The following is a 17,268-nucleotide window of genomic DNA, read 5'->3' as shown; positions in this document are numbered from 1 at the left end:
ATTGAAGCACAAATCTGCTTTTATATTGATGCCATATCCTGGTTGTAATTCTAGAACTTGTCTTGACGTGTTTGCTTAAGGCTAGCTTTGGCATTCAACCATACCACCGAGATTTGCTTTTCTGTTTTGCTTTGCATTGTTCTCTGTGGTATAGGCCACACAAAGGAAATACAGGACCATAGATTATCAACTTGGAGGGGGTATTTGAATATCTATAGCACCGACATTGAATTCTTTGCCACCGGTGGGACCGTTTTTTTTCTGAAGATGATTATTTCTTGGCATGTATGAGTCTTTCCTATTTATGTTTGTGTGGGATTCATTTTCGGCATTTTTAAATTACAAATTACAAACCACAACAGAAAGAATTAATTCGTGCTTCAAAACACAGCCTGGTCACCTCCTCTGGGAGGTCTTCTTTGATTTCACTGGGCTAAGTAGGGCTGTTAGCTCTCTTTGTCATTGTACTAGAACCGCCACAATTTGGACTCACCTGGGATTTTTTTTTAAAGTTTATTTATTTTGTGAGAGAGAGAAAGAGAGAGAAAACGAGTGGAGGAGGGGCGGGGCGGGGGGGGTGCAGAAGATCCCAAGTGGGTTCTGCTTAAAATAGCCCAATGGGAGACTTGAACTCGCAAGCCTGGTCAGATCATGACCTGAGCCACGGTCAGAAGCTTAACTGAGCTATCCCTGTGCCCCAGGATTTCTTTGTTAAATTAAACACTGGTACCTAGCTCCCGTTCCCAGATGTTCTGGCATATTAGTTTTGGGATGCAATCTGGACATTAGAATGTTTAAAAGCACCCTAGGTAGTTCTGATGTACAGCTAGCTTTGAGAACCGCTGTATTGTATTCTCATTGTTGGTTTACTTTCCATTAGGCCGAACCATCAAGGCTAAGGGACATTACTGGTGAAATCACCATAGCCTTAATAAAAGTGTAGAGCCATCACTATTGATTGCTTACAATGGAACATTTCCTTTCACGGCAACTGTCCAGGAAAAACGTGCTGAATTCATTCATTTATTATAAGTGATTCTGATCTGTAGAAGAAGACTTTTACCAAACTTTGTGAAATGTTTTGGGGTTGGTGAGGTCTCTCCCCTTTTCAAAAGTGTGCTTTGCCCTGAGTTTTTTGGGTATTAAATTGCCCAACTTCTCTTTCCTCTCTTTGGGAGGGTGAAATGCTGGATTCCCTTTAGGACATGTATTTAAAGTGACATATTTATGGAAATTACCACCCACTTTTGAAATTCAGGGCATAACTCTGACAGCTGAATCCAGCCCTAACAGAATTCTATTTACAACTTTCCTAGACAAGCCAGATTAGCTGTTCTACACGAGCGAGTAGAACGTGGAAACACACACAAATACACACACCACACATTGCTTCTGGGGAGAGCACAGTGCAGGCTTGATCACGGTGGTGACGACACAGCTCTGTCAGCGTTGTTGAAGCAGTCGGGTGGAGGTGAAGCCATACAAATAAAATCTGGGAGTTTGGGGAGGCATTTAGGGAAGGACTCGCTCACGTTGATGTATTAGGAGTGACACAGCCTTTCTTGAAGTCAGTTTGTCAACGTGAATTAAAAACTAACAAAATATTGTGAAACAACCATACCTTTTGAGCTGGTAATTCCACTTCTGAGAATTGATCTGCCACAGGCATGTGCTGAGATTAGCTACAAAGAGGTTCATCATAATGGAATGTTTTGCAGGAAAAATATTTATGGACGAGGAAATAAACCCATGACACAGTAAGTTAGAGTCCCAAACAGAATCTACAGTAGAAGTCCACTTTAGTAAACAAGCAAACGAGCCAAAATCATTTATATGCATAGAAAAGTGGTCTGGAAGGATATATGCCAAGATGATGACAGCACCTTTCTCTAAGGAGATGGTTTGGGGGAGATGCTCTGCATGTTTGTTTTCTTAGATTGTTAACACAGAGCAGTATATTATTCTGTACTTTGAACAAGTACTGTTTTCTTGTTGATGTCATTATTTCTCATTTGCTTTCAGTGAAGCTGATTAGCTTAGTGTGAGGCCTGCTTTTGCATTTACAGCTTGAGAGCTGATCTGATAAGCTTTAGTGACATCTCAGATGCCAGCCTTTCTGCAGAACCCTTGTCACAATAATGCCAAGCTGCCCAGAGTAAGAGCCGTCTTTGTCCCAGATACCTTGCTTCTAACCGGTAGAGACTGTGATATAGATTTATCTACTAGACCTGCGTTACTCTAATGAATTCATTCCAAGAAACTTCTGAATTATGAAAATACTATAATTATAGTTGATTCTACTCCAAAAGGATAATTAATTTTTTTTGAGGAAGCAAATGAGTATATAAAAGCTATTTGATTTGTAATCGGGTTACCTAACAACCTAGAGGGGCTCTTAGTGCTTAGAATAAAGAAAAAAAGAAAAGGGGACAAGTTCATGTATTAATTCAACAAACATTTATCAATTGCCTACCTACTGTGTGCCAGGACCGCTAGGCCTGGAACACAGCTGTAAATGCTGCACGTAGGTAGGTTGGCGTCATGAAACCCATAGTTGGAAGGAGGCAGAGATAGAATATAAAGTTGTACACAAACTTTCTAAATTTGAGTACTAGTTAGAGTTTTACAGAAAATAAAATAAAATAATGGGATGTAGCGATCAGGAGTGGGAAGGGGCTTTCTGTAGAAAAGCCATCTCTGAGGAGGTGACATTTGCTCGAAGAGCTCTCCGATTAGGGGAAATGGTTTAAGGGCAGTAGCCTTAAGTTGGTCGGAGAGCTTGGCCTCTTCAAGAGATGGAATAGAAGGCAGGTGTTTAGAAGTCGATAAATGAGAACGATTGAGTTCAGTGATGTTGTTGCTAAGGGGCTGTATCGTGAAGAGCCTTGTGGAACACAGTAATGAGATTGGCTTTGATCTAACTGGTGACTCTTGGAGGGTTTTCGACAAGTAAGGGAGAGGGATTGATTTTAACTTTTTGAACAGTTATCCGACTGCGCATTTGAGGAAGGGATCCTCGGGTAGAAGCGTAGGGACAGCGAGACCCTTGAGTAGCTAAGGTGAGAGATGATGGTGGTGTGGTAGCAGGATTATAAGATACGAGGGTGGATTCACAGTGTGTGAAGGGGTAGAGTTGCCCCAACTTCCTGAAGGCTTAGCTGTAAGACAATAACGTCGGTAGAATATCTCGTCTGGAAGATTGTGGGTAGTGGAACAACTGGAAATCTTACTCTCTGGGGAATCTGCTGTATATTCTCAAGTAATTTGGAGATTGGAAGATTCTGGAACATTATTCGATGACTTTGGGTGAGTCACTCCCTTCCTCATTCCCACCATACTTCATGAGCACTTTTGCCTGTGATAGGAAATGAGCCAGGTCTTGCTTTGGCTTTGAACATGCATCTGGAGACAAGGGATGGGAGAACCCTCGGATCTTAAATTCTGTGAATTCCTATTAACCATGGAATTTGGGTGGTTAGAAAATGAGATGGGGAATTGTGGTTTTTTTGTTTGTTTTTGTTTTTGAGAGAGAGCACAAGTGAATGAGGGGCAGAGAGAGGAAGAGAGAGAGAGAAGTGGGGTTCACCCGGGGCTCGTGTTTGACCCAAAGTGGGGCTTGTGTTCTTACCCAAAGCAGGGCTCACGCTCACCTGAAGCGGGACTCGCGCTCACCCGATACGGGGCTTGAAATCACAGACTGTGAGATCATGACCTGAGCTGAAGTCAGATGCTTAAGGACTGAGCCAGCCAAGCACCCCGTGTATTTTAAAATCTAGAATAAAGAGCTGTATGACTCTCCTATTATTAGGATAACCCACTGCTTCTCGAACATAAATTGCATGTTCCGCAATCTGAGGGTTTTGTTAAAATGCGGATTCTGCTTCCGTAGGCTTGAGCTGGGGCCTGATGGTATGTTTTCTAATAAGATGCTGATGATCTTAGTAGATGGTGATGCTGACTAGAAGGTGATGCTGATGCTGCTGGTCCAAGGACTAGTCTTGGAGTAGCAAAGGTCTTACCAATTTTTTTTTTTAATCTTTATTTATTTTTAAGAGACAGAGCGTGGGCAGGGGAGGGGCAGAGAGAGAGGGAGACACCAAATCAGAAGCAGGCTCCAGACTCTGAGCTGTCAGCCCAGAGCCCCATGTGGGGCCCGAACTCACAGACGGTGAGATCATGACCCGAGCCCGAGTGGGACCCTCAACCCGACTAAGCCACCGGGGCACCCCACCCATATTGTGATTAATGAAGATTCCTTAAGGCTGCACCCTGCAGGCCCTCCCCATATGCTTGCCCAGTAGCTGCTTCTGGCATTTTCTTCGTTTGTCTTAGGAAATTTACTTTTGATTAATTAAGTGAGCAACAGGGTCAAACAAGTCATTGCAGAGACTCTCCGTGAATCGGAAGCGAGGGGCAGCAGAAGAGCTGAAAGAAAGAGCTTCGGGTCTGCAGTGTGAAAATCTGACTTTGGGTCTTGGCTCTAGCGCTGCGCCGTTGATCCGGGACAAGTCACTGCGCCGCTCTGAGTTCCTGGTCCTCTGGAGGGTGGCCTGGTGATAAAATCCTCTCCCGCACAGTGCTGTGCTGCGCTGCAAATGAGAGAGGCCTGTGGGCTCTCCCTGTGAACCGCCCAGCTTTGTGTCCCTGTCCCACTGCTGTGCCCACGGTGACAGGTGTTCTTGTGGGCCTATCCTTGCTCGGGTTGTTGCTGAACTTGGGGCCGCGGCCGGGGAGTTCACTGGTGAGAAAGAAATGAACTGACAGATTATCTTTTTTTCTCCCCACCCCCCACCCTCCCACCCCCTCTGCACCACAGCGATTGAAACGCAAAGCACGAGCTCCGAGGAACTGGTCCCCAGCCCTCCGTCTCCGCTTCCTCCCCCTCGTGTGTACAAACCCTGCTTCGTCTGCCAGGACAAATCATCCGGGTACCACTATGGGGTCAGCGCCTGCGAGGGCTGCAAGGTGAGTACCCACAGGCCTCTGCGCCCAGTGTGCGCTCACTCTCCACGTGCTCGGGGTGGGGCGTGACCTGCTCGGCTCCAGAAACAGGCTGCTTTGCCCTGGGCAGTGTCACCCCCAGTGTGGCGCGCTGTGTTTATTTGATGGTTTCATTCCTTCCTTCTGTCTCATGAGTTGAAAATTCAGAAACTCCTGCAAATGACTGACTGGGGCCAAATGTTCTAGGGCCCTTAAAATAACATAACAGGTCTTTTCAGGTAACAAGAGCTTTTTGAAGGAGTCCAGAAAAGCATCACCCCGTTTCTCTTTAGAACATGCCGTCTGCTGTCTTTGTAGTTTTATTTTATTTTTAAATATGACTGACAGTCCACTAAATCAACTTGCTGAGAATCCAAGGTTAGAAATTGGGATTTATCTTCTGGCTGTTTCCTCAGCCCTGTGGCCTTTGAATTACAGTTTGATTTTCAGCCTGTAGGGACTTGCTACTGTGTGTGTGTCATAAATTCAGGAGAGCTGGATTTAAAATTCCAGCCTACCGAGTAGGGGAGGCTGAACATGTGTCAGAGAGGATATGGCTGCTTTGAATCAAGTTAGACAATCGCTATGGAGTCCAACAGTCTTAATTGAATGAAAGAGCTTATTTTTTTTTTTGAGAGAGAGAGAGAGAAAAGAAACAAAGAATGACTTCATAGGCAAATCCAACTCATCCACAGGCCATTTTTCAAAGGAGCTATGGCTGTCTCGAGCTATGCCCTTCCCCCGATATACAGCTTCTTTATGTTCTCTAGGATGGTTGGTCAGATCCGTTCTTTATATGTCTACATTGGATGATACGTTGTAATTATAAACACGTTGGAATAATATTACAGGTGCTCCCATCGGGTGCTCGGTGGCATTTTGTATTTGGCTTGTCAGAGTTAGTTATTATTTCTGTTTGTACTGGGTAGGCCCTGTCGTGTAACAAACCATCCTATAGCTGAATGAATGGCTTAAAACAACAAGCTTTTGTTTGGCTTATGGTTCTGTGGGTCAGCCCTGCAGTCCAGGTTCCTCTGGGTGGTTCATCTGCTCCCAGCTACGCTCCACTGTGCGTTCCTGGTCAGCTGCAGGTTCGCCAGTTGGCTGTTCTTCTGGGGGTTGCCGAAGGCTCCTGTTGGCTGGGAACTTTGGTCTTTCCCCCATGTGGTCTCTCATGCCTGTAGGGCTAGTACTGGCTTATTTGCACAGGCAGGATTCTGGAAGGACACTCAAGGTCTCCAGAGGCCTAGGCTCAGATATGACATGCTGTCACTTGTGACACATTCTGTTGGTCAAAGTAAGTCATAAGGCCAGTGATGCTCAGCTGGTAGGAACATAAACTCAGCTTTCTTTCTTTTTTAGCATTTACTCATTTTTGAGAGACAGAGAGCATGAGTGGGGGAGGGGCAGAGAGAGAGAGAGAGAGAGAGAGAGACAGAATCCAAAGCAGGCTTCAGGCTCCGAGCCGTCAGCACAGAGCCCAACTTGGGGCTCCAACTCATGGACTGGGAGATCATGACCTGAGCTGAAGTCAGACACTTAACCGACTGAGCCACCCAGGTGCCCAATGTAAACTCAACTTTCTAAGGCAAGGAGCTGGAAAGTCTCATTATTAGAGGCAGGAATACAGGGTAAGGAGAAATGGAGTCAGGTTTGCATGCAGTCTAGCGCCCCGAATGCCTTATTGTCTGTGACACAAAGTGGATAGGGGCCCTAGCTTGCCTGCACAGTAGCTCACACACAGTGTGGCATATAGTGGGTGCTTAAAGATCTCGGTTGAACAAACACATAAATGTCACTCAGCCCCTGAAAGAAATTATGTGAGGTTTCCCTTCTTTTCAAGTCCTTTGAAAAAACATGTATCATTTTACTGAGTGAGGCTAGTTGGGGGGAATCCACGGAAGACCTAGGAACATCTCTCTACCTCTGGCATTGTGTTGGTTGCTTTAAAGGCGTGTCCTTTCCTCCAGTAGCTTCGGATAAGGTGGTCAGGCAAGTTCACACAGCAGCCAGTTGGCAGCTGGGTGAAAAGCGAAACATTTGCGCGTCCAGTGGTCACTTTTATTGTTGGTTGCTAGCTGACCCCGCTTCGCCTTGTCCTGAGATTTGGGACATCTGTGGCAGAACACCAGTTCACTCTGTCCGCTGGTTTGGCAATACGTAAATAAACCCTTTCCTAACGACCGTTTGGAAGTTAGAAGGCACTCCTTTATTTAAAAAAAAAAAAATGTTAAGGCACGTCCTGTCCAGAAATCCGAATGCGGTATGTTGTAACCCAGCTTACCTGCTCCCGTTATGTCCTGGGAAAAGAAATGATCCAGCGTCTGTCTTCCCCAGCAGATTTCAGGCCCTACACATTAAACTCTTTCACAATCCGCACGGTACACGCTGTTTTCATCAGCTCTTAGTCAGCTAATTCCCCAACCTCTTGTCGTAATTTTGGATTCTGACTCTTTTTAGGAAAAACCCCAACAAAAACTAAACCCGGACCAGCGCAGGCAACTTTTGATAAGTTTGGTTCCGTTGTTGAGAGGGCTGTTAGGGCACAGCTTTTTCACAGAGTGAAAGCCCAAGAAGGCTAGGCAGCCACTCGTTGAATTTGAGGGGATTTGCCTGGTGGGTTTTGTCGAGCTCTGAAAACGCGGGCTGCCTTTCCCCTAGGTTGTCGAGAAAGACTGTGTTTTGGGGCGCCTGGGTGGCTCAGTCGGTTAAGCGGCCGACTTCGGCTCAGGTCGTGATCTCGCGGTCCGTGAGTTCGAGCCCCGCGTCGGGCTCTGTGCTGACAGCTCAGAGCCTGGAGCCTGTTTCAGATTCTGTGTCTCCCTCTCTCTGACCCTCCCCCGTTCATGCTCTGTCTCAAAAGTAAATAAACGTGAAAAAAAATTAAAAAAAAAAAAAAAAGAAAGAAAGAAAGATTGTGTTGGCTCCCTGGGACAACGAATGTCGTGCTAAAATTCACCGAACTGAAAAGCGTAAGTCGAAAGTATAGTGTACAGCCAAAGGAGAAGAAATAACGATTAAGACAAAATTAAAGATAACAGTCATCATTTTTAAAAGCCACTAAACTAAAGTTCATTGTATACAAAAAATAGAAATTTTAAACCACCATAGGTCTACCCTGGGAGAAAACCTGTGTTAAGTCTATGTTTTTATGAGTATGTGTGTGTTGTTTTGTTTTTTATAAAAATAGAATTTTATGTTGTATGCTGGCTTTAATCTGCTTTTTAAATTTAATAGTCTTTCATGGCCAAAATTTAAACAACTGCCTAGTGTTTACGGTTATAACATTAATGTGGTAATTTATGGCTGTATCGTAAGGTCTTTAATGAATTCCCTGTTGTTCAATTAAGGTGTTTGCAGTTTTCTATTATAAATAATAACATATAGCCTTGAGGTATATCTGTGATCATTTTTTTTTAGGATAAATTAGTAGGCTTGGAATTTGTAGGTCATTGGCTTCGTACATTTTTAAGGCTTTTGATACAAATTGCCAAAATGCCCTCTAAAAGAGGCCTATCAACTTAATATCTGTGAGTCTGTTAAAAGTTAATCGTATTAGAGACTATCTATTAGGAATCTCTCCCATGTGATGATAAGGTAATGAATCAAGAAACAACTTCTGTCCTGGAATTCTGCCTATGTTTAATTAGGTTGTTTATAAGGGGCCCCATGCATGTTATCATTCGGAGCTACGAGCAGATACTCCAGGGTCCCTGATCGACCGATAAGGGCTGGCCCATTTTTTGGCTAGAGATCAAAGATCACTGTTCCGGGTTGGGAGCCTCTGCTCTAAAATAGGACTCCCTAACAGAACCGAATTTATGTCTGGAAGAAGTAATGCCCACGGTGGCTTCAGCCTGTCATGACCAGGACGACCTTATTGACTCTTGTTTGGGGAAGAGAACCTTCTTTCTTCTTAGGGAATAGGTGGCAGTCTCAGACTCAGAATTTAATGAATGGGTTGCAGTCGACCTCTGGGAACGGCCAGTGACCACTGTGTTGACACAGCATCACTATGGCAACATAACCGCTAGATGCACCATAGGGATGTCCCGTTCAGGGAATTTCCAGCTGAGCAATGACAGGTTTTTTGCAAGGGACAAAGAGGACATAAAGTGAACATGTGGTGTGGCCAAAAAGGGTAAGCAATGTAAAGTGATAAAGTTGATTTTCATGTGCCTTTAAGAAACCATCTGATTGCTCATAGCTAGAATTTATGCATAATTTTGGCCTTCATCATACTTTATATGGATTATGGAGTTGAGAGTGAGAATACCAGCTGGGCTGATATAAATACTATAAATGTAAATACTAACTAGGTATTTGAATCCTAGTTAGTCTACTTGATAGCTTTGTGACCTTGGGCAAGCATCTTTAATTGTCTGCGTCTCTCTCTTCTCATAGGGAAAAATGGAGATAATAATACTGTCTAGTTCATGATATTGTTGGGAGTATAAAATGAGTGACCATAAAGCAAACAGTATCTGGCCCATGGGAAGTGGCCGGTACACTCAATTATGGTTTGTGTTGTCATTAACTTAATAACTTTCACACAGTGATGTAGCATCAGTTATACTCTTAGTATTCTTTCTTGTAATGTTCTTTCAGCCTTTCTCCATTTCTTTATACCAAAAATAAACACCGCCTTTCTCTTTCAAGACTCAGGTTAGGACCCAACCACTCCTTAGAACCTACCCTGATTATTCCAGTACAGGGGTTGGCAAGTCGTTTCCGTAAGGAGTCAGATAGTAAATATTTTAGGCTTTGAAGGCCGTCTGGTCTCTGTCACAGCCACTCAGCTCTGTCGCGGTAGTATGAAAGGAGCCATAGACAATACGTCAGAGGATGGCCATTGATATGTTTCAATCAAACTTTATTTATAAAAATAAGCAATGGACCACATCTGGCCCTTGGACCTAGTTTCTGGACCTTTGCTAAATACGTGGTGCTATGTTCTTCCTTGCAATTTGTAAAAGTCAAAGGCTGGTGGTCCAAAGGACTCATGCCAAAGGTGCCAGGCCAGTTGTTTCTGGTGGACTGTAGGCCCGGGAATGTGGTGCTTCCTTCCCACTTCCTTCAGGAATATTGTTTAACAGAAGTTCATGTCAATTGCCCAGGGCTCCGTGATGGGAGCTTCAAGACCTCCGCCTCTCTCTCTCTTTCTCCCTTTCTCTCTCTCTCTCTCTGTTTTTACTCTAACCCCTCATTCCCACTCAGCTCCCACTTCTTAGCAGTTTCCTTATAAGTGAGCTGCTTCCAGAGACACCTAGCATCTTACTTTGGAGAGGTTTATGGGATGTATTTTATGAGCTGCTGTATTAGTAAGCTTTTCTTGCTTATAACCCACGTGCTTGTGGGCTGAACAGTAGACATGTATTATTTGTCACAATTCTGTGCAGGTTTTCTTGTCTTGGTTCAGGTGGTCTAGGTGGCCTCACATGACAGAGTCCTTGGCAGAACGACTGGATCCTCTTCCTGTGTTACCACTCCTCATCCATTAGCCTAGTCTGGATTTGTTCACATGGTGGTGGATGGGTTCCCCATCATAAGACAGGACAAGCACCAGTGAGCAAACTTCTGGTTGCATCACACTTGCTAACGTCCTATTGGCCAAACAAGTTCCATGGTCAAACCTCAGCCTGAGGGATAGAGAAATAGACTGCACCTTTGAAGAGGAAAAGTGGCCAAGTCACCTTGCAAAAGGGGGGAGTATATTAGAGCTGGAATTTCACTGTATATGGTCTTTTTTTTTTTTCCCTGAGAGAGCATGACCATGAGCAAGGGAGCGTGCCAGAGAGAGAGAGAGAGAGACAGAGGGAGAGAATCTTATGCGGGCTCCATGCTCAGCATGGAGAGTTCAATCCCACGACCCTGAGATCATGACCTGAGCCAAAATCAAGAGTTGGACGCTCAACCGATTGAGCCACCCAGGCACCTACCGTCTTCCATTAACTCCTGATTTCATGTGTTAAGTCTCTTCTCACAACTGTATTCACCATTCCATCATCTTTTAGCAGATAATTATTGAACTAAGTTTCAGGGCGTAGGCCAGACCCTGGAGATACAACAGTAAACGCAAGAGAGACGGTCCTCCTGGAACTTCTTGTCTCACGCAAATGATGAACAGATGATAAACAATCCAAAGTTGGAAGAAAAGGAACAGAATGGTCTGGTAAACAATAGTGGAGGGATACCTGATTTATTCAGGAGTGAGGGGAGATCTTACGATTGGAAGGAACCAACTGTGTAACAGGGGAAAGCAGTTTAGATCCAAACTGAATCTAGGGCAATTTCTTCTTTCTTTGCTGTATCTGTTACCTTCTCTCGGCCTTAATAAATTTGTGAAATTCTAATTCACAAGTATGAACCCAACCCTACACCAAATATTAAGGTAAAACAGAGTTATTGTACTCATTTCTTATTAGGATGGCTTATGTGGTGTGGGTATTTGTAAGTCGAGGGGTGGGTAGGGGGAGGAGAAAACTGGCGTGTTGAATACCTTCTCTATACCAGGCATTGGGGCGTTTGATACTCTTGGTTCGTTTAATTCTCACAAGAGCACTGTAGGGAGTAGGCTTAAAGATGCCCATTTCACAGATGAGAAAACTGAGGTTCAGAGAGGTAATGGAACTTGGTTAAGGTCACACAGCTTGTCTTTTTGAAGGCTAGGATTGAAATCTTAGGCCTGTTGGAAAGCACCCCGCTGCTTTAGCTGCAGGGAAACAGCAGGTAGGAAGCGGTGGTAGGTTATGTTCTAGAGTGGGGGTTTCATGGGGTAACAAATTAAAAGCAGGTGGGAGAATACTTAAAAAGAAAAACAACCCTACTGGATCAATCATTTCATAAAAGAAATGGCATTTTTACAACAAAAAGCAAAAAAAGGAAGAGCTTACAAGGCCGGCTTTCCCAAGAAGGGCCGGTCAACAGACAGGACCCACCCTCGGGCACGCTCCCAGATGGTGTTGTGTCCTTGTTCTCTGCTTTGCCCTTGATGAGTGGAAACTTCCCATCCACAAGCTAGCGTTTGGGAGCCACTGTCCAGCCCCCATGGGGAGCCCCTGGGTGCCGCCATGATGGTGAGCCTTCCCCACAAGGGCACAGAGGAAATGCTTGCTTAAGGTCACGCTGGTAGCCTTCTATTTAAAGCAGCCTTTAAGAGTTTAAACTGCACTAGCCCCCTCAGTCCCTCAGGGCTAATTTTGTCCATTTTCTCATCTGCCTTTGTTTTCCTTGCCTCTGAAGAAGGGAGGCCCTCATCTCCATGACAGTGTTCGGCCGCTGGGCTGTTTTTTTCCTGGCAGACAGCAAGTAATATGTTCTGTCACAAAAAGTTTTGCAATCAGGAAGATGGATGTCTGCACTTAATTTTAGAACTTCTATTAAATACTATAAATGTGCTTAGTGATTTTATTTGACTGAGGCCACTTAAAACGACATTGTTTTTTTGTTTTTAATTGGCATGGATAAACACGAGCGGTATGCTCTGTTTGGAGAACATTTCTGGCTTTGCCACACGGATCTTTGCTTCTGTTCAGAGGCCTCCCACAGCATTGGGCCCCAAGAACAACGTAACATGCTAAAGGCAATAGCTAAAACTGAATTATGAAGCTTGCCATCGATTTCATTAAGTTTTCGAACCCTACAAAGTCGGTCCCCTCATAGACCCAAAGAGCCATTCGTATTCAAATCGGCCAATAATGGAGAATTGACTTATTCTGCCATTAATCAGACATCTATTAAACACTTTCTGCGACAAGGCTTAGGTACAGAAAGGAAAGGTTTTATGTATTTTGTTCCCAAAGTTGTATCCCAGTGTGTATAAAGTACGTAGAAAGGTGCTTGTTGAATAATAAGCGCATGGTAAATATTTATGGCCTGAGTGGATAGACAAACAGCGCGTGTACCATGTTCTTTGACCCTTAGGGGGCTTGATGAGCACAGAGGTTGGGCCTCACATCCCTCTGACACATTCAGGGAAGGCTGTAGACAAGAGACGATTTTATAGATGTGTTAGCATTTTCCAGATGGGGAAGAGGAGAGGAGTGTCTACGGCAAAAGTTGAAGGCAAAGGAACTTGGAATAGCCTGTGAAGAATTAGGTGGAAAAATGGAAACATATTCATTCCGTCGACACTGGTTTTGCTTGGTCCTGTGCAAGCATCTGGGGATCAGCCAGGCATTAAAGACGCTCCAGAAGACTCATTACGTATCATGTCTTCTCCAGAATCCCCCAGTTAGGTCCCCCTCTTTTACATTTTTTATTGTTCTCCTTTGTAGCCGTTACTGGGACTGTAATGAAGTTATTATTTATGGAGCCATTGGTTTGATACCCTCTTCTTCTTTCAGACTATAAGCTCCAGGAGGGCTGGGACTGGTCTCGGTGCCCAGCACAGTGCTCTTCACATAGTAGGGCTTCGGTGCATGAGTGATTTTTTTTTATCACAAATTACTTGTAATTATACAGTAATTGATACAGTAATAAATAACATAATCAAGCAGGTATAATTCTGTGGTAATGCACGTATGATTTTATACGTCCTATCTAATATCATAATTGCATCTCATTATATAGGGTTTGTAACAATGCCTTAATGAAAACGCTTATAAATTTTATAAACAGGAAAAGGCCTTTTATGGCCAAAGTGCAGCTCATTTTCTTAGTAATTTCTGCCTTCCACCTCAGAGTTAACCCTTCTCTTCCATACTGTCTTCAAGCAGACTCTCAAGGGCTAGTACCTGTAATGATATACTCAGGAACACTGTGGGCTCTTAGTGCTTTAATGTAAATAAAAATCTCAACATCTAGAAATCTATTTCCGTGTCTAGAAACATTAAGAGAGCTGAAATGGCAATCTGGCTTTTCCTAGTAACAGATCCTACTGAAGGAGAAAACACATTTTTTTCTTCTGGATAAATGTTATTCTAAATTGAGAAATCATTTTGGGTTGAAAAGGCAGAAAAGTCTTTTTTTTTTTTTTTTTTCCTGGTGTATGAATAAACAGGAAGTGGAGGGCGAATTTTGAATTAGCTTGCAGCCCTGTATTTTTTTTTCTCATGTTGGCTTGGTGAAAACAGTCGATTTAATTTGGTGGTTTTAAATGGTTTATGCATTTTCTAATCATTAGAAGTTCAGAAATGCTTGTTGAAATGGTTACTTTGCTTGCTGTTTAAAAATATCTGGAACACTTTGGTTTGCTGTTTTTATTAAACAAACTAATGGTCTGCCATTTTTGGTAGAGGTTTTACCACTGTCATATACTAGAGAAGCAATTCCCAATGTTGATAGTTAGCCTGTTGATTTGAAAATGGCTCACCTCCCAGTGATGTCTCAAGTGCCCGTTTCATGTTTTGGTCAATTAAAAAAAATTAATCAAAAATCAACACTCTTTTTTCTGATTTTAAGCCAATGAGGGATGAGAAGCAAAAGAAGTTGCTTTGACAAAATTTCTAGAGACCATCTTCTAAAAATGAATGGTGACGATGTATTACCATTACACCAAACAAAAACAAAAGTGTATTTTTGTCAGAGAAATAAAAGAATATTTTCAGGGTTTCCTGAGAGTGATATAAACTATGACTGAAAATCATTTCCGTATAAATCAAATTTGTACCATCATCGGTGGTGATTTAGTTACTTTCGGGAGATGGGCCTTTTTTCTTTCTAAACCTTTTACCAGAGAGGTTAAATAGAGAGCTTTCAATTCTATATTTCCTTCTCCTGGGTGAACTCTTGGAAAAAAGTAATAAGAAGGAAATTGGCAAGGGCATCCTGTTTTCGCAGCCCCTTTATTTCTCATCGTGAGGGCAAGGCTGTGAGCCCCTAGTCTTTCCCCCTCTGTGTGGTTGCCTCTCTTTCCACCTGCAGACCTGTGTGAGAGCACAGCAACGGTGAAAATATGTTACACTGATACTGCCTCTTAGTTTCTAAAGCACGCTCACATATGGAATTAAATTAGGCTGAGCTTAGCTGCGGTACAAAACAAAACCAGAAACACTCCAAAATGTGCAAAATCTTGTCCAGAATTTTTTCTTTTGCACATGTCAGTTCAAGGCATGTATTCCTGGTTGGTATCGTCTCTCTTCTGTACAGGGATTAGGAAGTCTGGCTCCTTCCCAGCATTATAGCTTGGCATCCATTAGCTCTTTAGTTATCATCTGGAATGAGAGCGAGAGCATGGGGGGAGGTCGCCTGCCTGCTCCTTAAAAGCCAGGGCCTGAAGTGGCATGCATCATTCGGCAAGAACTGCTCCCATGACCAAAACCGATTGCAAGACGTGTAGTCTAGCCCTGTGCCCAGGTGCAGACCTGCCGTCGTGGAAGGAAGTAATGAATTTGGTGGAGCGCTAACAGTTTCTGCTGAGGCTTTTTATTTGACCTTCATACCTTTTGGAGAAGTAGGTGGCATAGGTTTCCCCCCCGCATTTCACAGATGTGAAAACTTCAGAGTTTCTGGGACCAAGTTCCACCATCCACGCTCTTGACTTATCATCTACTTCTGTTACCGAAGTGGTTATTGTGGGAACCAACTTGGATACGTTTCTGCATTTAATTTTCCTGAATCTTATCAAACTGTGTTTTCAAAGTTTATGATTCTAAACATCTCTATATTCTTGATCTGTCCTCTTTTGACATTTTGAGAGACTGGCAAGGCTTACCCAGGAGAGCAAGACCTTTCGCAGGGCTTAGATTCCACAAGGCACAAATCACACGTAGCCAGAATGACCCCAGAAAATCCCTGTGGCAAGCAGAGTGTTGGAGACTGACATATGTCTCTCATTAAGACCTACAAAGCCAATTCTTCCTCCAGCTTTGGAAACATGTTGCTGTCCCTTCTGCGGAGCACCAGATGAAGCCGTTGCTTTGTTTTCCTGTTGTACCAAACCTGTGTGTCCTTAAGCCCAAGAATCGCACTCCCGTCATGAAAACCACACATCTTCCTAGATGTTTCTTTGTTACTGAGTTGCTCTTCCCCGTGATAGTTTCCTTGGGGTTGGAATCTCTCTTGTGCCGTATACGAACTGGGTCCTTTTGTTTTGTTTTTGTCTGTCTTCGGTATTTTTCCACTTCGGAGCAGCGACTAGATGTGTCGTATGGAGAAGCAGTGCCAGAATGGAGAAGATTTTGTTGTGTGGCCCCTAGAACTCATCCCTGAAAAAACTCTACAGAGGGGGGAATAAAACTCCATGTGCCTCTCCGCCTGTACAATGCTGGCATTGTCTGGGGTGGAGGGAAAAAGCGGGGTTCTGGCAGGCGTGCCCCATTAGAGCCTTGTTCCTTGTTCCATATTGAAAAGATGACATTCCTTTGCTAGCAACGTCCTGCCCGGATTTCTGGCACCAGTTCTGTGGCCAGCCCTGTCGCCTGGGGCATTTTTGTTTGGGTGGATTTTGTTTTATTTCAAGAGCAGCGAAGTGCAGGCTACAGAAGCGTACAAGGTAGAACTGTTTTTATAGAGCTTGTTGGCGAACTTGTGAGTACAGTCAAGGTGGCCCGTCTGCCAGGGCGTCTGCTCCCGAGTCACCGGTGTCAAAATGCAAAAAGTTGCATAGAGTGAACTGAACTGCTTAACTTTTTCTCAAGTGTCCTCGAGGCAGTCTTTGGGTTTTAACATGGGCTCCCTCCTCCCTCTCAGGATGTCATGTAATGCTTCATTTATAACAGAGATTGGTGGATTTGCAAAGTAAATATTCCAATCAGGGAAAGCAAAATCTTCAGTGACCCTCTCAGTTCTTCTATGGAGAATTTTTCTGTGTCTGGGAAGAGACATCCTTTATACTGGCTGCAGCTTTGAACCGGAGCATGTAAAATGTACTTCCCAGGTTCCGTGAGCCTTAACATAATGAGCAGTAGAAAACTCTGAGGTAGGCCAGTGAGGGGGAGAATGCTTTGGTTTCATAAAGCATTTTCATGGCTACACAAATTTGGAGAAACTAGAGTGAGCAAGCAAGTCTGTGCCTTTGAATCGGAAATCAGCAGCCTCCTAAATATACAACACCACTATTCATACGGGCCTGGAAAGTCCCCCAAATCGTGAAAATTATCCTTATCAGTCAGACCCAGCAGGGATCATCTGACTGCTCCTCAAGGGAATGAGAATTTGAGTTTGGATCTCGCGTCCATATGTCAAACTCAAACAGTAAATGAGCTACGCTCTATCTGGGGACTTTGGGAGCGTGAGCATACTTTTAACCAACAAGTACTTTTGAGAGCGACTGCCCTAATTTATATTACTCCTCATTAACATAAATAATTAGTTTCGGAGTAATAGAGTTTGTGGGGAGGCGTGTTT

General features: G+C 43.7%; 1 protein-coding gene across 4 annotated transcripts in view; it reads left to right on the top strand.

Annotated features, from left to right (window-relative positions):
- RARB (retinoic acid receptor beta) overlaps positions 1-17,268 on the top strand; it is a 405,968-nt gene that overhangs the window by 259,174 nt on the left and 129,526 nt on the right. For all 4 annotated transcript variants that reach the window (XM_047100373.1, XM_047100372.1, XM_047100375.1 and 1 more), the window contains one exon: positions 4,817-4,965. In XM_047100373.1, coding sequence (XP_046956329.1) covers positions 4,817-4,965 — 149 coding nt within the window. The remainder of the gene's footprint in view (positions 1-4,816; positions 4,966-17,268) is intronic.

Source organism: Lynx rufus, unplaced genomic scaffold, assembly GCF_022079265.1.
Source record: "Lynx rufus isolate CCGP_SWC_20201006 ecotype Redwood Valley unplaced genomic scaffold, mLynRuf1.p SCAF_5, whole genome shotgun sequence".
NCBI classification, from domain to species: Eukaryota; Metazoa; Chordata; class Mammalia; order Carnivora; family Felidae; genus Lynx; species Lynx rufus.
Note: the sequence above shows the minus strand (reverse complement) of the source record. Positions and strands in the feature narration are given on the sequence as shown.